The 26,135-nt window shown below is 43.3% G+C and overlaps 1 protein-coding gene across 2 annotated transcripts in view; it reads right to left on the minus strand.

Moving 5' to 3' along the window:
• The window catches only part of NELL1 (neural EGFL like 1), a 1,049,219-nt gene extending 1,023,284 nt beyond the window's left edge, over positions 1–25,935 (minus strand). For both annotated transcript variants that reach the window (XM_070364999.1, XM_070364998.1), the window contains exons 1-2: positions 25,758–25,935; positions 15,559–15,687 (exon numbers count right to left, since the gene is read on the minus strand). In XM_070364999.1, the coding sequence (XP_070221100.1) occupies positions 15,559–15,687; positions 25,758–25,812 (184 nt within the window). In that variant the 5' untranslated portion in view covers positions 25,813–25,935. The remainder of the gene's footprint in view (positions 1–15,558; positions 15,688–25,757) is intronic.
• Positions 25,936–26,135: the final 200 nt, after the last annotated feature.

A 26,135-nucleotide genomic window follows, 5' to 3' on the forward strand; every position in this document is an offset into this window, starting at 1 on the left:
TGAGAAAGGGATTCAGACTTTTTCTCTGAGGTCATAGTGCCTCGTTAAATAATTTCTTTAAAGTTAACCTTAAAATGCATTCCAATATACATTAGTGCAAACAGATACTGTTTGATTCCACTTATATGAAATACCTGCTGCTGCTAAGTCGCTTCAGTCATGTCTGACTCTGTGTGACCCCATAAACGGCAGCCCACCAGGCTCCCGCATCCCTGGGATTCTCCAGGCAAGAACACTGGAGTGGGTTGCCATTTCCTTCTCCAATGCATGAAAGTGAAAAGTGAAAGTGAAGTCGCTCGGTCATGTCTGACTCTTAGCGACCCCATGGACTGCAGCCCACCAGGCTCCTCCATCCATGGGATTTCCAAGGCAAGAGTACTGGAGTAGGGTGCCATCGCCTTCTGCAATGAAATACCTAGAATAGTCAAATTCATAGAGTCACAAAGTACATCAGTTGATGCCAGTGTTGGCAGGGGGCGTGGTAGGGGGAATGGGGAGTTAGTATTTATTTAATGGGGACAGAGTTTCAGTTTAGGAAGGTGACAAATTCAGGAGACAGATCATGATGACGAGAGTTGCAAAACAATATGGATGTACTTAGTGGCACTGAAATGTACAGTTAAAAATGGTTAAAATAGTATGTTTTATATTATGTGACTTTTACCACAATTAGAAAACATTTTAAAAAATCATTTCTTTATTCATCACCTGAACAACTCTTCCTAAGTACCAACTCTAAGTGCCAAGTATTATGCTAGATAATTGATTTCGGATGGAAAACGAAACAAGAAGAGTCATGGAGTTACCTATGATCTACTGGAGGAGAAAAACATATACAGGAAACTATACATATATATATACATACTTTCAACTTATGAGACCACGCTGAAGGACTAAACACCAGGAAGTGGTGATTGATAACATGGGGGCCCCTCAAAGCTAAGACGGTCAGGGAAGGCCTCCTTGAGGAAGTGACATTTAACCGTAAGAGCCAGAAAAAAAAAAGTGCGGATATAAGGAGGTCTTCCAGGCAAAAGGCAAGCAGGAATGATAGCACTGGTCAGGAAAAATCTTGGGGTAGTCAAGGAACCAAAAGGTGGCCAAAGTGACTACAGTGATTTAGACAGGATCAATGGAAGGGCATTGTATTAAAGTAAACCTGTCTTCCTCTAAATTATTTCTAACAGAGTACTCCAAAAATAATAAAAGTTGCCTCACAATGTAATGCTATTTCCATCACTAGGCAACCAACCACAGGACTGAACTAATGGATTATTGGATAATTATGGATTCCCTCGGAGAAGGCAATGGCAACCCACTCCAGTACTCTTGCCTAGAAAATCCCATGGACGGAGGGGCCTGGTAGGCTGCAGTCCATGGGGTCGCTAGGAGTCGGACACGACTGAGCGACTTCACTTTCACTTTTCACTTTCATGCACTGGAGAAAGAAATGGCAACCCACTCCAGTGTTCTTGCCTGGAGAATCCCAGGGACGGAGAGCCTGGTGGGCTGCCATCTATGGGGTCGCACAGAGTCGGATGCGACTGAAGCGACTTAGCAGCAGCAGCATGGATTCCCTTAATACATCTTCTCTACAGTGAGATATGTATTTCAAGAATTTAAGAACCATGGGCAAGGAAGCATGCACGAAGATGTACCACGAAGTATTATCTGTCAGAAATCTGAATCAAGCCAAGTTTCCATCAATAGGCAAGTTAATGAACACACTATGGGGTTATGTACCAGTTCGAACTAATGAACTAGATCCGTATGTCCTCAAGAGAATAATGGTGAGTAAAGTCAGTTTCGGAAAGATCCATGCTGTGCGATGCCATTTAGATAATGTCTTAAACCACACAAAGCAACAACTACTAACACTTACAAATGTTTACTATATGCCCAATAATATTCTAACACATTACATGAGTCAAGTCAATCCACAGAACAATAAAGCATCTATAGATGCTTTATTATCCCCATATTACACATGGGCAAAATGAGGCACAGAGAAGTTAAAGAATTTCCCCCAAGGTGACACAGCTAGTAAGAGTCAGATCTGGGCACTTTCCTGGTGGTCTTGGCTAAGACTCCACACTCCCAATGCAGGGGTGCCGGGTTCAATCCCTCATCAGGGAACTGGATTCCACATGCCGAAACTAAGTGTTTAGATGCTGTAACTAAAGATTCCACAGGCCACGATGAAGACTGAAGATCTTGTGCACGACTAAGACCCAGCACAGCCACATAATTTTTTTTTTTTAAGTCAGATCTGGGATTTGAATCTAGGCCATCTGGCTCCAAAGACTGTACATTTAGCCCCTACACATATGCCCTCTGTGTTGCGTATTTTGTATACTGACACATACAAAAGCACAAATGTGGTAATATACAAGTGTGCACACACATACACACTGATACATATGCAAATGGACATATTCATCAACCACGGTACTGATGGCCTTTAGGAAGCTGAGAAGAGGAATGGAACAGGGAGGGGAATACAGGGACTTCAGCTTAGTCTGTAATGTTTTTAACATTCTAAGCAATACACAAAATATTAACATTTGCTGATTCAAGGAAGCAGCTACTGCATTCTTGCTTTGTGCTTATCCATAGTTTTCTTTTCTTTTGCAAAATAATTCCTTTTCAAACTAATATTCTACGACTTTAAAGACCTGAGGCCCAGAGGAGTTAAGGGAGTCAACAGTGAAAGAGCCAAGCTAGACCCTGGGTCCCCAGCCTCAAGGTCCCACGTGTGCTCTGCGGCCCCATGTCGCCAGATGGTGTGTGTGCCCTTATTTTTCACAGGCTGTAAGCATGAGGGCTGAGCCAGCCTAGCTTATCAAAACATCTTGGCTTCACTTCATACACTGGCTTCATCCATGAAAATTTGTATTTAAATAAAATATTTGCATATTGAATCATATTTTCTCCACTGATTTACATTCTAATTTTGGAGATCTGTTCCCACAGAAAACAATTTGGACCCAATATGTTAAAATAAACCCCAAGTAAGAATCACAGCATTCATCAAAGGGCACGGCAATCAAGGCACAGCTAATTCCCCCAAAATGCTTTCTCAAGAAAGCCCTGGCCAAAAAGCCACAGAATAAAGTGTAGCTTCATGGTTAATTCTGGTATTTTTGCATGTTCTCTTCAGGCAGCCAAACAGATTACCAGGTAGTCATCTCCAGATAGTCAGTAGAACCTTCCAAGTGAAGGAATTATTAAAAATTCTATTAAATGAAATTCATTAACTTACAAAATAACCATCTGTCCTGGGTGATTTAAAATACCTGCTGAAAGATATGTTGGCAAATTATTCTTCGGTGTCTCTTCTAAGAAATGAGATCTCAATCATATTGCATTTATTTTTTCTTTCCCATCATCATGAGGTAGGGAAAAACAGCCACATGTCTGGGGCTAAGATACAAACTCTGCATGTGTAGACTCCTGAATTCAAATCCTATGTCGCTACAGCTCATGTCAGTTACTGGAACTCTCTAGGTCTGATTTGCTCACTGCTGCATTCCTCGTGTTTGAAAGAATGCCTACTACACAGTTCCTGCTGTTGCTGCTGCTACCGTTGTTAAGTCTTGTCTGACTCTTGCAACCCTGTGGACTGTAACTCACCAGGATCCTCTGTCCATGGGATTTCCCAGGCAAGAATACTGCAGTGGGTTGCCATTTCCTTCTCCAAGGGATCTTCCCAATCCAAGGGACAAACCTGTGTCTTCTGCTTAGCAGGCAGGTTCTTTACCACTGAGTCACCAGGGAAGCCCATCTAATACCTAGCAGATACCCACTAAATATTTAACTAATTTTAAAAAGTATATTTCCTGAATAAATACTCAATAGTAATATTGACTAACATTTCCATTTCTTCTTATGGCTTACAATAAATTTGTATTATATAAATTAACCCTTGAAAATATCTTGTATCATAGACACTACCATCATTCCTCAAAATGACCAAAGAAGAAGCAAATTCCAAAAGGTAATTGGCCCAAGATCAATTTGTTATCACAGAATTGGCTTTTATACTTAATAGTTTCTAAAAGATTTCTTATCTTTTTACATTCTCTGCTGTCTCTCTCCATCTCCTTCCTTAAGGTATAATTTGATACGAAAAGAAGCGTGAGTGAGAAAATAGATTTTAGTGCAGATGTTAGAAATATGCAGATTTGGGAAATAAATACAGAATTTATTTGCTCTATGATATCCATTTATTCACAGAGCCATTGAATGATTTTCCAGGATATGCCAGTGCAGGTGTTAATTTGCCCCAGAGAGGAATTTGAAAACCCACCCCACTTCCACAGCTTACTTTAGGGTTTTTTGTTTTTTGGCAAAAGCAAAAATACCTGTATTTGGGAGATGTTAGTATGTGAATTGAATCACTCCACTAACTGATTAAATGCAAAGTTATACTAAATCATTCCACTCAAAGTGAAGTTCACTTGTAAATGTTCCCAGAGGTAATTAGCGACTAGGAGCATCCAATCAACAGAAAAAACAATTTAGACTTGGGCAACAGTGGGTGCAGGAAATTTAGAAGATCAGCATTAAACCAACCCTTTGGGTAACTTCATCTTACTCAAATTTTCTAAGTATTAAGAGCTATGGCTCAAACTTCAAGCACATCTTATAAAAACGATTACACACAGGTAGTACTTCTACGAAACTGAAAACACATAGCTACTTCCTAACCATCTTTTGAGGTCTGGTTCAGGTACCACGTTCCCCCAGGGAGCCTTCCCCAAATGAGGCAGTAAGAGGACATTTCTCTCTTCAACACACTTTATCCACACCCCACTGCAAGTTCTCTTGTCCTCTGCATTAGAATGTCTGATGACATGCTGTGCTTGCCTTCTAGAGAGTATGCTCATTGCAGCCAGGATCTATGCTTATTCCTCTGTGTCTTCCTCAACATCTAGTTCAAAGCCTAGACTGCAAATATGTCCTAAAAGCCTCAGTCTTTTCCTCAAAGTATCTCTTATCAGCCTTTGTTCTTTCTTGTCACATAAAATAAGATACCACTTTTTCCTCAGAAATCCTCCTAAAAGTAAAATTCCTACAAGGTAGCACTTTCCTGACAGGGGGGAAAAAAAAAAAAAACTAACACATTAAAGAATCTGCACTCATGCATATTCTAATTCTCTTTTATAAGTGAAACACCAATACACAGACACATCCCCCAACTACTCAACACTAAGATGCTGTCAGTCAGGGGGAAGTACAGTCTCAAACTCAATCAGAGCTTCTCTCAGTCCTACTCAAAGCAAAGCAAAGGTATTCTAGAATGATTTTTGAAACTCGAATGCTGGCATTCAGGATGTTTTTCAGCCTAGAGAAGATCAATGACAGTCTTACACATAGCCATTCATTCTCCCTGCCCCTAGCCCCAATCCTTATCTATTAAAATATGATTTGTTTCTGGTAAAAAGACAATAAAAATCTTACTCACTCAAGTCTTTGCATTCTACAAGGACAGCAGTGACAAAGATAAGCTTAAAAAGCTGAGTAGCCACAAAATAAATCCTATGAGGCTTTGGAGCTGGTATGGATAGGAGTGCTTCCAGTTAACTAAGCTTTCTACTTAAATTTATCAGTATTATTATTAAGAGGCTAGCACCGACATGCGGAGAAGGCAATGGCACCCCACTCCAGTACTCTTGCCTGAAAAATCCCATGGATGGAGGAGCCTGGTAGGCTGCAATCCATGGGGTCGCTAAGAGTCAGACATGACTGAGGGACTTCACTTTCACTTTTCACTTTCATGCATTGGAGAAGGAAATGGCAACCCACTCCGGTGTTCTTGCCTGGAGAATCCCAAGGACGGGGGAGCCTGGTGGGCTGCCGTCTATGGTGTTGCACAGAGTCGGACACAACTGAAGTGATTTAGCAGTAGCAGCAGCAGCAGCATTGACATGAAGGCTTTCATTCCCTCAATACACATCAATTCAGAGTTGGACTTAGGATAGTGAAATAGAAGAAAAAATAAAAATAAAGGAAGGAAGAGAAGAAGAAATTTTTTTTTACTTTATATATTTCTCTTTTTTCTTTTTTTTTATTTTTTTGAAGTATGATTGATTTACAACATTATCTTGGCTTCTGGTATACAGTAGAGTGACCCAGTTATATATATATATTCTTTTTCATATTCTTTTCCATTATGGTTTATTACAGGATACTGAATACAGTTCCCTATGCTATACAGTAGGACGTGATTGTTTATCCATTCTATATATAAGAGCTTTTGTTTTTCATTTCCGCAAGACAACCTGTCTCAGTCAGTGGGGAATCCCACTTCCAGCTCATGGGAAAAGGAGTGGGTGGCGGAGGGGAACAGAACAAACTGCAGCCCCTGGACGACCAGGGCGGTGCCCCCAGCTCCGGCCACCATATTTCCACGTCTCTGTGGCTCTGGCTTAACTCCCACTTGGGCAGCATCAGCTATGCTTTATAGTCTTCAAAATACTTTCTCATATATTATTATTTAATTTATATAATCAATCCCATTTTCAGATGAGGAAACTGAGGCTAGAAGACATTAAAAGACATATCCACTGATCCCCCTAAGTACTGACTCAAGGTACATCCATTTATGAATGATAATACTTCCTTTATGCATTGGTGAGGTAAAATAAATTTATACATAGAAAGTGCTGAGACCTAATCTATCCTCTACACAATCCTCTGCTTTTCTCACTATCCCAACTTATCTCTGCAGGTTAAAAATTGACATTCATAACACACCAGACAGATAATACACATAAGAAGACCAAAGTTATACCCTATTACTTACAAATGCATGCACTAACATTTAACAAGAGCTTACCATGTACCAAGTACAGTTCTAATGCTCTATGTGTATTAGTATATTTCATTCTCACTATAATCATATATAGTAAGTACTATTATTACACCAGTTTATCATTGAGCAAAGGGAGATACTTTGAGGTAGAGAGCTTAAGTAGTTTGTTACTTACATATTAAACTTGAAAGAAGGGCTTCTTGATTTGATCATATTAACTGAACTATGGTAAAATACTAAAATCCCTGAGCCTCTCTAGACCTGCACTGTCCAATATAGCAACCCCAAGCCACATATGGCAATTGAGCACTTGAAATATGATGAGTGTGGTGGAGAAAATGAATGTTTAATTTTATGAAATTTGAATTAGTTTGAATTTACATTTTAAATGAATATTCAATGAAACAGCAGACACTGGGCATCAGTCAATGAAGGACAGTGACCCTTGAGAGATGAAAAACAAAAGAGACGAATCCTACAGTCACACAAGCTTACCGCTGAGTTTCCAAGCTGTGTCACAGGAAGAAGAAATGCAGGCAAAGCCCAGGAGTCTCCCTGCATTGAGATGAAGAAGCTGAGTGTGGGGAAACCAAGGCACCTAGATTTCACAGGACAGCATATGTGAGAGACAAACAGCAGAGAGAAAAATATAGAACTCTCTCAACAGACTACTGATCAATGCACGCATGCAAGAAAAGTACCCAAGGACAGAGAAAAACCACCCAAAGGAAACAGTGCCCAGCACACACATAAGGCAGAGAACAGTACCTACTCTCACCGCTAGAACTGGAAAACCCCATGATTCATGGGGCACCCAGAAGGTCTTACCTCAGTGATGGAAAATAATTCGTTCTAAACTATTCACTAGCACTGCTCTGAGTCATCTAACAAATCTTAAAAGTAGGATCCATAACCTTCAAAATTATTGAAGGACTACACTGTACACCCAAAACTTACCTAATATTGCACATCAACTCTCTCTCAGTCAAAAAAAAAATGGATCCAAAAGAATAAAATCATTTTTTAATAACTGTGTCCTAGAATAAAATTCAAGAATATTTATTAAAATGCAAAAAGATTTATCAAATACTAAACAAGGCAAAATTTACAATGTCTGGCATTAATCAAAAATTACCTAGGATACAAGGAAGCAGTAGTGAGAAAAATTAATCAGAATCATCCCAGGACTGATGATAACTGCATTCCATCTATTCAAAGAGTTGGATAAAGAATGGAAAATTTTTTAAAGAGTCAAACTGAACTTATGGAGATGAAATTACAACACATGACATAAAAAAAAATAGAATTATACTAAGAGCAGCCGATACAGAAGAACAGTTCTTAAAGGCAGAGTAATAGGAACTACCAAAAATGATACATAGAGAGAAAAGAGCAGAAGAACTTTTGAAATGAACAGAATGTCAGTGAGCTATGGAACAACTTTAAGCAGCTTAACATACACATAATTGGAGTCCCAAAAGTAAAGAGAAAGAAACAGAAAACATATTTGAAGATATAAAGGTCATTTTTTTTCCTAAATGTGATGAATTTCAACAGATCCCACACACAAGAAATATGAAGAAAATCAGACCAACGTACATCATTATCAAATTGCTTAAAGTTAGTGATAAGAGAAAGTCTTCAAAGCAAGGAGCATAGTTACATTACCTACAGAGGAATAAAGATAGGATGATGACAGTTTTCTCATTGGAAACAGTACAAGTGAGACGATAGTGGATCAACATCTTTAAAGGACTGAAAGAAATAAAACTGCCAACCCAAGATTCTACACCCAGCAAAAAGGGTTTTAAAAAAATCAAGACTTCAGACATACAAAACCTGAAAGAATTAATTACCTGCACTATAAGAAATGTTGAACAAAGTCCTTTAGACAGGATAAAAATGAAACCAGATTGAAATAAGAATCCATGCAAGAGACTGAAGAACACAGGAAATAGTAACTAAATGTGTGAGTTAATATGTGATTGATTTTCTTATTATCTAAATATGTTCAAAAGATAATTGACTAATAAAAATAACAACAATGTAGAATGGAGTTTATAACATAAGGTAAAATGTAGAACAACAGTAGTACAGTGTCAGGGGAGGGAAGTATACTATCAAAATATTCTTATTGTACACATGAAGTTGTATCACCTGAAGGTACACTCTCATCATTAAAGATGTATACTATAAACCCTAAGACAACATAAAATAGTGAAACAAAGAGTGAACCAAGAAAGGAGATTAAAAAAGAAATCATAAGAAATTTTCAATTACTCTAAAAGAAGCCAGAAGAGGCGAGGGGAGAAATAAAGAATAGACAAGTAGAAAACAAATAACAAAAACATAGATTTAAGTATGACCATGTCAATAATCGAACTTCACTTGTAGCTCAGTTGGTAAAGAATCTGCCTGCAATGCAGCAGACCCGGGTTCAATCCCTGGGTCGGGAAGATCCCCTGGAGAAGGAAATGGCAACCCACTCCAGTATTCTTGCCTGGAAAATCCAATGGACAGAGGAGCCTGGCAGGCTACAGTCCATTGGATCCCAAGAGTCAGACACGACTTAGCAACTAAACCACATATCAATAATCATATTAATATAAATGGCCTAACTAACCTTGATGAACAGAGATTGACATTCTGGTTTAAAAAAAAAAAAAAGACCCTTCTATATATCCTGGCTATAAGAAAAGCACTTTACATGTTATTACTAGTCTTGAAATAACTATGACCCATGAAAGAATTTAGATCCTCCCAAAATGAGTAGACACTGTATCAGATCAGATCAGTCACTCAGTCGTGTCCGACTCTGCGACCCCATGAATCACAGCACGCCAGGCCTCCCTGTCCATCATCAACTCCTGGAGTTCACTGAGACTCACGTCCATTGAGTCAGTGATGCCATCCAGCCATCTTATCCTCTGTCATCCTCTTCTCCTCCTGCCCCCAATCCCTCCCAGCATCAGAGTCTTTTCCAACGAGTCAATTCTTTGCATGAGGTGGCCAAAGTACTGGAGTTTCAGCTTTAGCATCATTCCTTCCAAAGAAATCCCAGGGCTGATCTCCTTCAGAATGGACTGGTTGGATCTCCTTGCAGTCCAAGGGACTCTCAAGAGTCTTCTCCAACACCACAGTTCAAAAGCATCAATTCTTCAGTGCTCAGCCTTCTTCACAGTCCAACTCTCACATCCATACATTACCACAGGAAAAACCATAGCCTTGACTAGACGAACCTTTGTTGGCAAAGTAATGTCTCTATCTAGGTTGATCATAACTTTCCTTCCAAGGAGTAAGCGTCTTTTAATTTCATGGCTGCAGTCACCATCAGCAGTGATTTTGGAGCCCAAAAAAATAAAGTCTGACACTGTTTCCACTGTTTCCCCATCTATTTCCCATGAAGTGGTGGGACCGGATGCCATGATCTTCATTTTTGAATGTTGAGTTTTAAGCCAACTTTTTCACTCTCCACTTTCACTTTCATCAAGAGGTTTTTGAGTTCCTCTTCACTTTCTGCCATAAGGGTGGTGTCATCTGCATATCTGAGGTTATTGATATTTCTCCTGGCAATCTTGACTCCAGCTTGTGCTTCTTCCAGTCCAGCGTTTCTCATGATGTACTCTGCATATAAGTTAAATAAACAGGGTGACAATATACAGCCTTGACGTACTCCTTTTCCTATTTGGAACCAGCCTGTTGTTCCATGTCCAGGTCTAACTGTTGCTTCCTGACCTGCATACAGGTTTCTCAAGAGGCAGGTCAGGTAGTATGGTATTCCCATCTCTTTCAGAATTTTCCACAGTTTATTGTGATCCACACAGTCAAAGGCTTTGGCATAGTCAATAAAGCAGAAATAGATGTTTTTCTGGAACTCTCTTGCTTTTTTGATGATCCAGCGGATGTTGGCAATTTGATCTCTGGTTCCTCTGCCTTTTCTAAAACCAGCTTGAACATCAGGAAGTTCACGGTTCACATATTGCTGAAGCCTGGCTTGGAGAATTTTGAGCATTACTTTACTAGCATGTGAGATGAGTGCAATTGTGCGGTAGTTTGAGCATTCTTTGGCATTGCCTTTCTTTGGGATTGGAATGAACACTGACCTTTTCCAGTCCTGTGGCCACTGCTGAGTTTTCCAAAGTTGCTGGCATATTGAGTGCAGCACTTTTTCAAATAAACTTTCTAGAAAATGCAAACTACTGTATATTGACAGAAAGCAGATTAGTAGTTACCTGAGGGTAGAGGCTGAAATACAGAAAGGAGGGATTATTTTAAAAAGAGGAAACTTTGGGGGTGATAGCTATGTTCATTATCTTGATTGTGATGATCGTTTCACTGGTGTTTTCACATATCAAAATTAACAAACTGTACAGTTTGAATATGTACAGTTTATTATAACCCAACTACATTTTAACAAAGCTGTTAAATTTTTTAATGATACTTAAAATTATGTACGGAATAACTTGCCAAATCTGTATACTGTAACTATAAATTATAGATGAGATTTTTTACTTTGGAAAAAATGTGAAATATCTCATTAACAATTTTTTGTATTGACAATATGTTGAAATGATAATATTTTTCATGTGTTGGGTTAAATAAATGTATAGCTAAAATCAATTTCACTTGATTTTTACATGTTTCATATGGCTACTACAAAAACTGAAATCAAAGATATGACTCACTTACTTATATTTCTGTTGGACAATGATGCACTAGAAAGGACTTATCTGGAGTATTCTGGAAATATCCTATTGCCCATATTTCTGCCCAGCAGTGAGTAGTCATCCTATGGCAGACAAAATTAAATCCCTACCCTCAAAAGATCTCTACATCTTAATCCCCAAAACCTATAAATATATTACTTTACACAGCATAAACCTTTGTAAATGTGACAGAGTTATGAACCTTAAAATGAAGAAATTATCCTAGATTATCCAGGTGGGCCCAATATAGGGAAAAGGACCCACAAGGGTCCTTGTAAGAGGGGAAAAAAAGGAGCAGAAGAGTCAGTACAAGAGAAGAAAATGTGACAGAAACAGAAAAAAAGAAATGTGAAACAGAAGCAGAGGGTTGAAGCGATGTATCCACAAGTTAAAGAATGTAGCAGCTGCTGGAAGCTGGAAAAACAATAAACTGATTAGCCTATAGTGGCCATACAAGGAACACAGCTCTGTCAGCACATTGATTTTAGCCCTTAAAAGTCTATTTTTCACTTCTGATTTCTGGTGTTGAAGGTGCAGCCTGGTTTCTCTTTGTTGCATACAGAAAAAAGTGAGAGGAAAAAGATTAAGCGAAGAGCCGTTTAGCAAAAAGTAACCAGGATTGATCGTATAGAAAATTCCCAGCCTACCCAGATTGAAAAAACAATAAAATTAGGAAATTCACTGTCAGGAAAGTCTGCTCTGGAAGGAAGCCAAGGATGTGGCTGAACCACTTTTTGCTAGTACTTTTGAAAGATCAAAACGGTCAGAATATTCAATCAACCAGAGGGTGCTTTGAAGAGATCAGAATTGTAATTCAGGGATCCCCTCAGTCATCACAGTAGAAGTCAGAAATATAACAGAGATGGAATTTCTTGGAAAGATCTGTAAAGGAGCCTTTTGTCTCATGGACAGGAAACCCTCCAAGTTTTTGAGAATGTTATACCAGAGAAACACTGCCACCTAGGACTGAAGGGAACAGGAAGATGATGAAATAAGGCTCATGGACTCCCCAGATTCTATAGGCAAGACATAGGTTGATAAAACTATTCAACTATAGGGACTCCTTTGGTGGTCCAGTGGCTAAGACTCCATGCTCCCAATGCTGGGGGCCCAGGTTCAAACCCTGGTCAGAGAACCAGATCTTCCATGCCACAACTGGGTACAGCCAAATATTTAAACGTAAATTAAAAAAAAAAAAAAACCTATCAAACTACAAATATATGCTACTTTTCATGAAAAAGAATGATTCATAGAAACAAGTCATAAACTTAGAAGGCAGAGCCAAGGACCACAGAGGATGACCCTCAGGCCCTAATACCCAGTGGGGTTTGTCCTACTGGATTTCAAATTTTCTTGGGACCAGTGACCCCTTTCTTCTTTCCACTTTTCCCTTTTGGACAGAAACTTCTATAACTGGAATCCTATACCTGTCACACTATTATATTTTGGAAGCAGATTAGTTTTTTCTAGTTTCACAGATCCACAGATAAAGAAAAATTTTGCTCCAAAACAGCAAATACTCAGAGTCCCACTCATATCTGATTTAGATTAGACAGTGAGACTAGAAATTTTTCAACTGATGAGTGGATGAGATTTTAGACTTTGAGCTGATGTTATAATGGATTAAGACCTTGGGAGATACTGGGATGGGGTTAATTTATTCTTCATGTGAAGTAGACATGAATTTGGAGGGGCCAGTGGGCAGACATTGTGGTAAAAAGAATAATAGTTCCCTGAAAATGTCAATGTCCTGATTGCCAAAATACATGAAATATGTTACCTTACATTCCAAATGGACTTTACAGATTACAGATCCTGAGATGGAGAGATTACCCTGGATTATCCAAGTAATGCAATCACAAGGGCCCTGATTAGTGAAAGCCCTCCTCAGTCAAACTCCCATGATACAGTTATTCTTCCCACCAAAGAAGCTGAAAATCTCTCCCTGTTGTTGGAGCATGGTAGACATCCCAGAAGCGGAGAACACACAAATTAGAGAGCAGAGATCTAGCCTAGGGAATAAATAAATGAGTAAATGACTAGACTAGTGTATAAAGCAGGCAGCAAGCCTTTCAAAGAGCACATTGGACAGAGGAAATTTTAATGCAGTTCAAAATGTTTCTTCATCACCTACTATGTACCACGCACAATACTTGGCCGTAGGGATGTAGGGGTATTTAGATAGAAAGACTATTGCTTTCATGAAGTGTAGAGATGAGCCAGGCTTCCATAACAACTCTGTTGACAAAGTGTCAGCAGCACCTCTCAAACCAAGAGTGGGATGGTCTCTCAATAGTAAGTGAACAGATCTTGCACAACGCAAAGAGAAAACTAACCCAGTCTGTCTGCTCTTAAGCATGCCCAATCTATTTGCTTCACTGATTCCTAGAGTGAGTGGAAATTAACATACCTGTAGCCCTGTTATATATTACTATACAGGATCTGTAGATGTGCTGTATTTTATTAACAAGACTGAAGTTCTCTGCACAGGATATATATATCATCCCATAATGTTGGTTCAGTCATTCTAAAATAATCCTTTTGTTATCTTCACAAAAGGCTTGGTTCAAAGAAGCCCGCCAGGCATTTTTGTATAGGAATATCCCAGCTGCCTGACTGCTATATCTGATCAGATCACTCCCCTGCTTCAACTCATCAAAGGCCCCCACTGATCTGAGAGTAAAGCAGAAAACTAACAAGCGCCTGGGTAATATTTGCAATAGTTAACAAGTACATGGCCCCCCACCTATCAGAACAGACACCGGCCATAAAGCATCAGCACACCAAGCCCACGGACATCAGCTAAATGTCAGTTCTGCCTACAGGGCCCAGTGTGACCTAGTCCCTGCCTACCTCTCCAGCCGTTCACCACCTTTTAGCCATGTTAAATGTCTTTCTGTTGGTTTCTGCCTTAAGACCTTCATAACATATCATTACTGCCCAGAATGTTCTGAGCCCCCACCTCTTCCTACACCAGGCTTTCTATTCATTTTCCACACTTCTGCTGACCCATCACTTTTTCAGGGCAGCCTTTCCCTGACCACTACCATCTCCCCACACCCATTAAATCAGATCTCCCTGTATACTCTTATTTGGCAACCTATACATCTCCCTCAAGATAAGTATAGCCAGTGGAAGTCAATAATTACTTGCATAATGACTGTTTCCCTCACTCTATTTATTTACTCTTATTAATAATCCTAGTATTAGCATGGTGCGTGGTACACAGTAGGGGTTCCATAATAAGAGCTAGTACTTCCAGGGGATTTACTATGTTATCAGGCACTGTTTGAACCACTCTACTGGATTCATTCCTCAATCACTGTAATAGTCCCATGATGCATTGTAATAGTCCCATGATGCATTTCAGATGAGGACAGAGGCAGAGTCAGGCTAAGGAATTGTCCAACGCTGCAAAGTCAGTAAACGATAGGGTTGGCATCTGATCCTAAGCAGTCAGGCTCCAGGGCCAGGCTTTTACGAAGTGCACTATAATGCCCTGATGCATGCTTGTTGAACACTTTAACGAATTGTAGTCAGATTTATAGCAGGCAGAACCAACTAAGCTGTACCCCTAAGACACTGCAGCCATAAAATATCCTCTGTGTGCGTGGTCCCCTGATGAATGAGAGATGTAGATAGAAGAATAGGAATAGATGCACTAATAGATATGGGTAAACATATGGATAACGGTAGAAAAAATATCCTGTGGAAAAAACATGACTGGTCAGTGGCTTTCAAGGACTTTACAAATTCATTCTACTTCAGATCCCTCACCAAAATCCCCTGGGATATATATCACTGCCAAGCCAAATGTTCAATCACCATGACCACTACTGCCCTCCTTACACCCTCAGAACACCCCTCAAATATCTAAGCACCCTCAGCATCTCTGGACATTCCTCACGGCGATAACATAGGAGAAGTAACAGAGATGATCACCCAACAAATAACACTCCAGAGGAACATGCCCCAGGCAGATCCCAAGTTCCTCCCCAAGTCCTGACCCCATGCAAAGGAGAGAGACACCTTTACCTTGAAATAAAAATGCTTTGCTGGTGTTGTGCAGTCCGGACACCTGCGTGACCCCAAGGGTGGTGTTCACAAGGTCGAGCTCAGTGATGATATCCAACTGAAGGTCCGGATCCAGCCCAAAGCCCACCACTGAAAAGGAACAGAGAGCCATCTTGTCTGAAAATGCAGACTTGCTCGAAACTACATAGAACAGAAGTGGCAGAGGACAGGAGTGGCAGGGACTACAAAGAAGCCAGTGATGAGTGCTTGGAGTTGCTCTTTTCCTAAATGGAAAAGGAAGGCAACTCCTTGCTCCATCATCCCACTGATACGATGGTTTCTTCGTCCCTTTCCCATCCCCACTACAGATAATCCCTATGCAAAACCCTCAGGGCCAAATATATTTCATAACTCAGAATGGATCATCTGTTGGAAAGCTAATTTGGCCCATATACTCATTTTATGTAACACCTTCAACAAAGTCTACATCAGCACCCCATAACCAAACACAGTATTTCTAAAGCAAAAAGTATGGTGTTTCCTTCTAATTGGTACAAGTAAAGACTATACACAGCCTCATATCAGTTTAAGTCAAGTTTTGCCACCAAAGGAGTTCAGCTCAGGGTAGGTTTTGCTGTCAAGTAAGTTATCTTTTGGGTTTCTGCACTTTTTTCAATTTAGGGACAATGGGTACTGGACTGTGGCCCTGATCTTCCTGTTCAGACTGAGGCAGTAATGACTACTGGCACCACCATCACCAGGAAACACCTCTGCAGAGCACTGTTAATCAGGCACCCACACATGGGATAAAGAGGAAGGAAATGGGATGCTGTCCCTGCTGGACAGGGGTGACAGAGGTACTGGCCAGGAAAGGGAATCCCCAGAACCACGGGTGTACATTTCAAGGGGATCACTGAAAAGGTAGACTCCCTGACAACTCTTGTTGGAGAATTACAGGGCACAGAGAAACAGGGCCCTGAGCCTCCATCATCTGGTCTGATAAAGGCAAATCCTCGAACCTGTCTCCCATCTACATGGTGCTCTGTAGAATGATTCGCTCATGCCTGCAAAGTGGCTTCCAGTTATATATATATTAATAAGGCTAGCAATCACTCCAAGGGATTCTGTTTAAGCCATTCCTAAAGCCTGTGTCTGTCTACACTTAGCATCTCAATAGTGCAATTCTGATTGCACAGTTGGAGACGTTTTAATCAGCAACAGCTGTCAATGATTGTCTGGTGGTAACGTAGTCACTGAAGCAAGATTTGGAGAACTTGTCCCAGAGAGACCGAGTGCATTTCATTCAGGACATCACACCCTGTGACAACCTCATCCGTCCTCCCAACCTCACCCCTTTCCCCATAGACCTGCAGAAGGAAATCTCCACGCTTCTCACTCTTTTCCTGTTAGGAGACAAAGACTCCTGCAGCAATCTAGGCTTCCATCAATGGAAGGTGGCTCAGGGAAGGGTCTTGGGAGCCAAAGCCTGTCATCCCCAAGGTGGACAAAGGGTTAAATGAGAAGCACAGTGCACAGAGCCATCTTCTCAGTTTTTGTCAGGCTTCCCCTTGTCCTCTAAACTGAAGGTTTAAGTCTTCCCCTTCCAAATGCAGCCAAATGCGAGACCAGTTTACCCAAAGACAACTCATTTATTAAGTCATTCATTCACCCGTGTGTTGAATGCAGTAGTTTTTCAACAAATGTGACTGAGTGCTTTCGTTGTAACAAACACACTGCACTCACTGCAAGGCACTGGAGCTGGCCTCCCTGAGCACACATTCCTAAGGCAGCAGGTGAAGAGAGGGCAAGTAAGCAAATAGGTAAATAAGATAATTTGAGATGGCAATGTGCTTTTGTTTGTGCTTATTCGTGTCTGACTCTTTGTGACCCCATGGACCGTAGCCTGCCAGGCTCCTCTGTCCAAGGGGATTCTCCAGGCAAGAATACTGGAATGGGTTGCCATGCCCTCCTCCAAGGGATCTTCCCAACCTAGGAATTGAACCTGGGTCTCCCAGATTGCAGGCGGATTCTTTACCGTCTGAGTCACCAGGGAAGCCCAAGATGGCAATAAATGCCACAAAGAAAATAAAAGCTATGAGAAAATAAGAGTTATGAAATAGAAAGCAGCTTGCATGGAGGCTTTAAAAAGGATGGTAGAGGAAGGTTCCTCTGAGCAGAAACCTTAATGACAATAGGGGCTGGCGATCATTCCAGAAGGGAAGATCTGGGGTGGGGGGAAGCTTTCTATTTATTGAGAGAACAGCAAATGCAAACCAGAAACAAGCTTGGCATGTTCAGGAAACACACAAAAGGCTGCTGTGTCCAGAGCAGAGTGGGCCGGGGGACAGCAGTAGAAAGTAGGGCCCCTGAGCAGGAACTGCCTTGTGAACTGCAGCAAGGAGAGAGAGCATTCTAACTGCAATGGGGCATCATTAGAGATGAGGCTTCCCTGGTGGTTCAGTGGTAAAGAATCCAATGCAGGAGGTGCAGGATTGATCCCTGGGTCAGGAAGATCCCCTGGAGATGGAAACGGCAACTCACTCTAGTGTTCTTGCCTTGGAAATCTCATGGACAGATGAGCCTGGTGGGCTACAGTCCATGGGATCACAAAAAGAGTCAGACACGACTTGGCAACTAAACAACAATCATTAGAGGGCTTTCAGGTGTGTGTTAAGGGGGGAAGAGTGGGATGTGCTCTGATTTACATCAGTACATCCTACCTGTCTGACACAGACTCAATTCACAAAGACTGATGACTGACCAACTACCTACTCTGTGCAAAGAAGCACCAAGCCAATGGGCATCTATCAATGTCACAGCACTGGATGCCTCTCACTGAGACTGGTGATGCTTTTCTCCAAGCAAACAGATATCAGCAATTCAATGATCATCTTGGAAAGGAAGAAAAGAAATTAATATTTCAGTTTAACCTATAGTGCTCTATACCTATACGGCAGAGATTAAGAGTGATCTCAGAGGACCTCTATGCTGGTCTAGCTCTAGCCAGGAAGTTGGAAGGCAGTTTGGGGAATGAGCCCTTAGCTGGACACAATACGAAGGAAGCATTCCTATAGTCTCGGTGCCTTGCACAAGGCCTTGTGTATGTCACACCCTGAATTTAGGACCCTCAGAATTAACCAAAAAGTGGATGCATGATCACTGCTTTGGGTACAGTGATCTCAGACAATGTGCATATCTGGGGAATACCATGAGAGGACTGGATGGAATTCAAGCCAAAGAAAGTGAAGGTTGCTCGGTCATGTCCAACTCTTTGCAACCCCATGGACCATACAGTCCAGGGAATTCTGCAGGCCAGAATACTGGACTGGGTAGCCTTTCCCTTCTCCAGGGAATCTTCCCAACCCAGGGATCCAACCCAGGTCTCACGTATTGCAGGCAAATTCTTTACCAGCTGAGTTACCAGGGAAGCCCAAGAATGCTGGAGCAGGTAGCCTTTCCCTTGTCCAGTGGGTCTTCCTGGCCCAGGAATCAAACCAGGGTCTCCTGCATTGCAGGCGGATTCTTTACCAATTGAGCTATGAGGGAATCCCAATTCAAGCCAAGGAAATTTTTTAAAAGGGATATGGTTGACTGAATTCTTGGCTTCAAATCTTTACCCTTCCCATATCCACACTTTTTGCTATATGGCTGTGGAGATCCTTGGAGAAGGCAGTGGCACCCCACTCTAGTACTCTTGCCTGGAAAATCCCATGGATGGAGGAGCCTGGTGGGCTGTAGTCCATGGGTCGCTAAGAGTTGGACACGACTGAGTGACTTCACTTTCACTTCTCACTTTCATGCATTGGAGAAAGAAATGGCAACTCACTCCAGTGTTCTTGCCTGGAGAATCCCAGGGATGGAGGAGCCTGGTGGGCTGCCGTCTATGGGGTCGCACAGAGTCGGACACGACTGAAGTGACTTAGCAGCAGCAGCAGTGGAGATCCTTAGAGTGGGAATAAACTTCCCATCCCTTGAGTTTGAGCCTGGTCAAGTAACTTGTTTGATTCATTAGGATGTAGTTACAAGAAAGAATAAAATCTGACTATATGTTGGCTCTGCTTCTTTTACTTTAACCTTTGCTCCCTGTTGCTTTTTTCAATAAAAGAATACTGTCTATACATAACGGCTTGCCTCAGGGAAGCCTGTCCCTCTACCTGAATGCTAAACCAGAGTGCTTTTGTTCAGGGAAACATCATGACCCTGTCCACCCACTAGCTGCAAGTGTGAATGGCTGCAAGAAAAAGCAAATTGACACACCCCTTTCCCAAGGCTGGTCATTCTGAGATATTTGCAAGATGAATGGCCTTTTTACTTTACTTCCTCACCTCCTCTACTCTGTGTTCCGTGGAGCCCTGTACCAAGGTCACAGGATAAAAATCTCTGGACCTGATCATGCCCCATAGCAATTATTGCCATGAGCCTCTAGATCTAAACACAGTTCCCTGACCCCATATTAGGTAAAATAACCACCCTATTACCCACCCTAGAGCACCCTAACCAATCACCTAATGCATCATTCTGGTAGGAATTTTCTGTTTTGAGGCTATAAAAATTGGCTACGAGCCCACAAAAGCAGTAGGCTGTCCCTTGAGCTGGCCCTCTATTCTAATGGCGTCTCCCACTCTAATAGACTTTAATTTCCTCTCATTCTGTCTCATGTCTAGAAATTCTTTTCCAACCAGCACAATGACTACAACATGTTCTATAAAAGAAACTGGCATCCAGACCCTGATAAGATGGTTATTTTGAGACATTAGTCGGCCATCTTCTTGGTCTGCCAGCTTTCCAAGAAAAGTCATTATTGCTTGCCTCGATGCCTCATCTCCTGATTGATTGGCCTGCCATGCGACGAGCAGTGAGCTTGGACTCAGTAACAATATTAGCAACATGATACAAGCAAAGACTTGAATAAGCCTGTGTGGTGGAGCCTGTTCCCTTGTACCTCTGCATCACCATGAGAAGAGCATGGTCCAGTGGGGCCATTGGTCCAGGGAGATTCAGACACTTGGGACAGACACCTTACTTGGGTTTGGGATGATGCCCAGCCAATCATCAAACCAGGCAACAGATACATGGACCAAAATAAATGCTATTTTTAGTTTCTGGTGACTTATTAGGCAATATTATTGTGAAAATAAGTGACCAATGCAGGCCAAACTTGGAGCCCTGCAACTAGACGAGCCTAAAAGGCACCCAGGTTCTGTAGAACTGGCAGAACACCCCAATGGTGCCCTTGGATCCCCATCTCCATGTGAGAACATAGCACCCTCAATTTGGAACACTCAACTAAGGACCACTTTCAGTCCTGGTCTCTTCCCACTAATAACTCTGTGCCCTTGAGGGGGAAAAAATTGCTTCAATTCTCAGAGCTTCACTAATCTCAGCCATAAAATGGGGGTGATTATACCAGCCTCCCGGACTTTCCTGGTGGCTCAGCTGGTAAAAAATCTGCCTGCAATGTAGGAGACCTGGGTTCGATCCCTGGGTTGGGAAGATCTCCTGGAGAAGGGAACAGCTAGCCACGCCAGTATTCTGGCCTGGAGAATTCCATGGACTGTATGGGTCATGGGTCACAAAGAGTCAAACACGACTGAGTGACTTTCACTTCACTTTCAATACCAGCCTTCCAGCCTCATGAGGTTTCAGTGATAACTGTATGAATACTCCTACCACATATTTGGTGCCCAGCTAGGGCCTGCTGCATCTGTCTTTCATAGGACCAGCCCTCCAGACCATTCCATCTCCTTGGTCCACAACTTCGCTGGACTTATACAAAAGGTACAGATGGTTCCCATTTTCCCAACCCCTCCACATGCTCAGATGAATAGAAGGGATTCTCACTCTGGCTGCGCTTTGTGAAACCCATATAATGAATCTATAGGGTTGGTCAAAAAGTATGTTCAGGTTTTTCTGCATTATCTTTTGGAAAAACCAGAACAAACTTTTTGGCCAACCCAATATACTGACCTCTTCCCCTAGAGCCCACAAATGAAGGGGCTTCCCTGGTTTCAAGATAACTGTATTGCTCTTATTATAAAAACATCCCCAAAAAAACAGAACAAGAGAAATCAATTAGCCTTCCAGATACAATATTCTTTTCTCTAAGTGGTTCCCTTCGAGATGAAAATACCTTATGCCAATAGCAGGATGAGTAAAACTGCTTTGCCCATTGCCTAAGGAATCAGAAAATCTATTAATAAGGCAGCATTTGCATGGCTTCACCTGAACCTTATATAGTATGAGAAAGTTGGCTCCATAAAGATATATTTTTTATTTTAATGTTTCTGCTTCTTGTCCAAGCATGGAGCTCCTGCCCTTTCCAGGGAAATTCTATTATAAGTTTTTTACTTTGGTCATAACTGCTCTATAAATGGCTAAAGCTGGGTATTGAAATTAAGTAGGATAAAAAGAGCCTCTGGGGGGAAAAAATTTTTTTTTAAACCTGGAAGGCAGCAAGTCAATCTCACAGAGGCACTCAAGGTCTGACTCTGAGATTCAGAATCTCCACTCTAATCTCCCAGGACACCTGCTGCTGCTGCTGGCCACTCTTCAGCCCAACCCAGGGAGTATTCAGGTCCAAAACCCACTCAATCCACCTCCAGGGTCCCGGACCTAAGCTCCCAAGCAAATCCTCCTGGATCTGGCTCACTTCAAACCTAATCCGGCTCACCATCCATGAAGGCAGCTGTTTTCCCCAGCTCCATGCATGACAAACCTCACTGGAGAGATGCTCTAAGATCTCATTTACCAGCAGGATTTCACAATCATTTGATCGGATTTGGGCCTCTGAACTCCTACAAAGTTTCTTAATATCCCAGAAGCATCCTCTGTGCCTGTTCCAAGTCAGCCAATATTTCACTTGATTACTGGAGGCCAGGGGCTTCTGTTCATAGCTTTACCTTTCAACTCAGTTAATAATAGCCTGGGAGGTACTTTAAAAAGCTCTCCTTCCCAGCAGGTGGCAGCAAAAAGCATTCACTCAGCCCCAGGAGCTCCCTCTACCCACTGCCCTGGTGACCACAACAAACTGGAAAGCCACGGGGCAGTAATCATTGAGTTTTGTATTATGCGCACTTCCAGGTCATTGGAGAAAACTCATGGACCTGACGTGTTATTACTGCTGTTACCGTGGCCTTCTGTGTGTGTGCATGCGTGCTCAGTCACTCACTTGTGTCCAACTCTTCGTGGCCCTATGGACTGTAGCCCACCAGACTCCTCTGTCCATGAAATTCTCCAGGCAAGAATACTGGAATAGCTTGCTATTACCTCCTCCAGAGACAGATTCTCTACCACCAAGATACCTGGAAAGCATCGTAGCCTGCTAAATTTCCATTATTAGTGATGTACCTGGAAATCTCAGAATTTTTCACCCAGAAATAACCAGAACAACACCTATCTTAACTCCACTTTACTCTTTAAAACAAGTTCTCTGAACAATGAGGTAATTTAAGCAGCTTCCTGTGACACCTATCATTAGATCTTTTCATATGTAACTGCTACTGCACTGCAGTGCTGCTTTAATTAAAATGTGCCCGATACCATCTATTCATTTCCATTAAAAGCAGTGATATCTGAGCAGTTCACTCAGTGAACCACGTGTTTATTTCATCTTGGGCTGTTAACAGCCCAGACAACAATTGTCCCACTTGACAAATAAACTTTCCAAGTGGCTGTTTGGATCCCGATCAACTAATTAAGAGCCAGCCTTAGCTACTTCAGAGGATGGATGTGTGATACAGGGATGATGGTTCCCAGGTAAAATCAAAGAGAAAACTGCTGATCATATCCCCCAAGTTGCAAGAAATTATAAGTAAAAGAATTGAGATATAATTCCCCCATGTCTCTCTGATTCTTCTGATAATTTTTGTAGTAGAAATGTGTAGCCTCTTGGTACTCTTTGAACGAGTACCAAATGGCACAGAAAACCCAAGCTCCCTAAGCAACTGCACAACCAATTCTCAGATCCTTCCATTCTTCCTTGCCTTTGGACAAGCTGTGCCCTTTGTCTGGAATGCTTTCCCCACTCCGTCCACCTGGAAAACTCCCTAAAAATCCTTCAAGACACAACTTTCAAATGTTACCTTCTGATTAAAGCTTCCCTGACCATCTACCACCCCTCCCCAGAATTCATTTCTACAATTTCTCCTCTATATCCTTAATACAGACTTCTATAGTCCCATCTCTCTTCCATCTACCCCGTCAAGCTGTACAATAAAAACGCTTTTCAGTCTCTATCTAGGTTCTGAGCTAAGCCGTAAGTTCCTGGAAGTCAAAGACCAAGTCGGTTCTTCTTTGCATAAGCAATCCTAGCACCCAGCAAGGCGCTCAACTCTTCAGTTGAATGAATGAATAAATACAGAAATGAAACTTCCCTACAACCGATTTTTTACAAGATTTAAAGGGGCTCAATGTGGGGAAGGGGAAAAGATTTTGTTCTTAAAGAAACTCCACAAGCAACGCGCCCAGGACCCACAATCCACTTCTGGGGAAGGTACTTTCGGCAGACTTTTCAAAGGAGTAACGAGAACAAAGGACGCAGGCATACTCCGTAGCGATGTGCACTTGAGAAAATTAAATGACGGATATCTCACCCCACCCCAACCCCACCTAGCTTCTCTCTTTGGTTCCCCTGTAAGATGCTCACCAGCACCAGATTCTCCACTAGCAGGGCTGGTCGCCCACGCTCTGCACTGTCCCCACTGCTCTGATCTTCCCGGGGGCAAGCTTTTTCTCGTGTGCTCTTGGCTTTAAAAGACTACCCCATCTAGATAGGCCGGAACTCAAGAAGCGCTTATTCTAGGCTGGACAGAGTCATGGCATCTTGGCAGGCTGCGGAGCTCTCGGGTGTAGACTGAAAACGGATGGGGATTCTTTTTATCCCTGGAGAAGTCCACACCCGCCGCTCTTTCATTAAGCAAAGGAAAAGCTGCCGCCTGCTCGGTCCTGGGGAAGATGGAAAGGGCCAGCAGGAAGCTGCTGGACACCCAACTCTTGAATCCTCAGGCGGGCTGCTAACAGCCCAAGAGGGACGCCTGGGGAGCGAGCGGAGGGAACTTTTGAGCCCACCCAGGCCGATCACCCATTCCCAGCCCTCTACCGATAAACTTGCTGCCTAGCGTGGGCAGGAGGCTATGCCTCTGGAGAGGAGAAATGAGAGTGATAAAAGAGGGGGAAAGCAGTGGGGATGACTACCCATCAACTCTGGGGTGCGAAGTCTGCCGCACGTTAGGAGGGTGGCTAGCGTAGGAATAAAAACTCGCGACGCCCCCACCAGCAGTGGAGAGTCCTATTTTTGCCAATTCCCTCGTCCAATCCACCGCCACCTTCCCCAATCTACTACTAGCTCCCCAGAGAAGGCGGCTGAGAGTGGGTCTCCAAACCCCCAGGGGACATGCAGGCTGAGGGCTGAGAGAAGGAGGTGCTCTTAACGTCCTCACAACTGCTTCCCTGGAGGCAGAACGAAGTGGGGACTTCAGAAAATTACGCCCGTTTTCCTGACCTCCCCTCCACGACCCCAACACGCAGCTACAGTCTGCGAAAACAGGTTTGGAGCTTAAGAGCATCTCCCTGGGATTGCCCCCACAGCTCCAATTACCTCGAATTTGTCCTGCCCTCTGGGGGAGAAAGGGAGTGGCAAAAAAAACTACTTCAAGAGTTCCCCGGGGAGAGGCAGGAGGGGACGAGAAAAGGGATCTCGGAATCCCAGCCTCGCCCGCAGCTCTCACCCCGCGCAGCGCCCGCCCGCGCCCCAGCAGCGCCCGCCCGCCGGCCGGAAGCGCTCCCTCTGCGGGTGCGCCTCCCAGCCGCCGCCCCTGCCCTGGCCAGCAGGGCGCAGGGACCGCGGTTTTCCCCGCACCTGTCAAGTTCCTGGGGGTGGGCTTCCCGGGCCCTCCCTACTATGTGGGTTTCTACCCGGAAGCCGGTCGCTAACAGCTGGAGGGTGTGCCTGAACGGCCGCGCCCCTCACCCCTGTGCCCGCCAGGCCGCGTCCTCGGGGCAGGGGGCTACTCCTCGGGGGCATCTTCCACCGGCCTGTAAGTCCTACTTCTCACCCTTTCACCTGGAGCAGAGCAGAGAGATTCGAGGGACCCATCCACGCCCTTCCCCGGACCGGCGCTAAGCTCTGTTCCAGGTCCTCCCCACGCCAAGGTGGGCGCTGGGCACAGCGGCTGGGCTCGCCCGTTTCCCCGCATCCCTCCGACAGCCCCAGCCGTGCTTACCTGTCCTGGCGGTGCACACACAGAAGCACACAACTAAAATCACATCCCTCGGCATCGCTCCCAAAGGTCCCGGCCAAACCGGGCGCGTGGAAGCCAGGAAGAAACAAATGCGCCTGGATGCCGAGACGCGCCGGGCTCGGAGCCGCCAAACTTGCTGGCGGGCGGCGAGGGAGGTGGTTCTGCTGCGCCGGGTGCCGTGCTCAGGGATCGCGCCTGGGAAGGCGGCCCGGCCGCCCCGCCCCCAGCCCGCCCCCACCGCGGGCGGCGGCACCCGGCCCGGACCCCGGCCCCCGCTGCGGCGGCGCTCGCCTCCGCGCTGGGGCGGGAACGCTGGGCTTGGCCACTCCGGCAGGTTGCGCCTGGCGCTGGCAACGGCTC

The sequence above is a fragment of the Bos mutus genome, chromosome 29 (genome assembly GCF_027580195.1).
Source record: "Bos mutus isolate GX-2022 chromosome 29, NWIPB_WYAK_1.1, whole genome shotgun sequence".
Classification (NCBI taxonomy): domain Eukaryota; kingdom Metazoa; phylum Chordata; class Mammalia; order Artiodactyla; family Bovidae; genus Bos; species Bos mutus.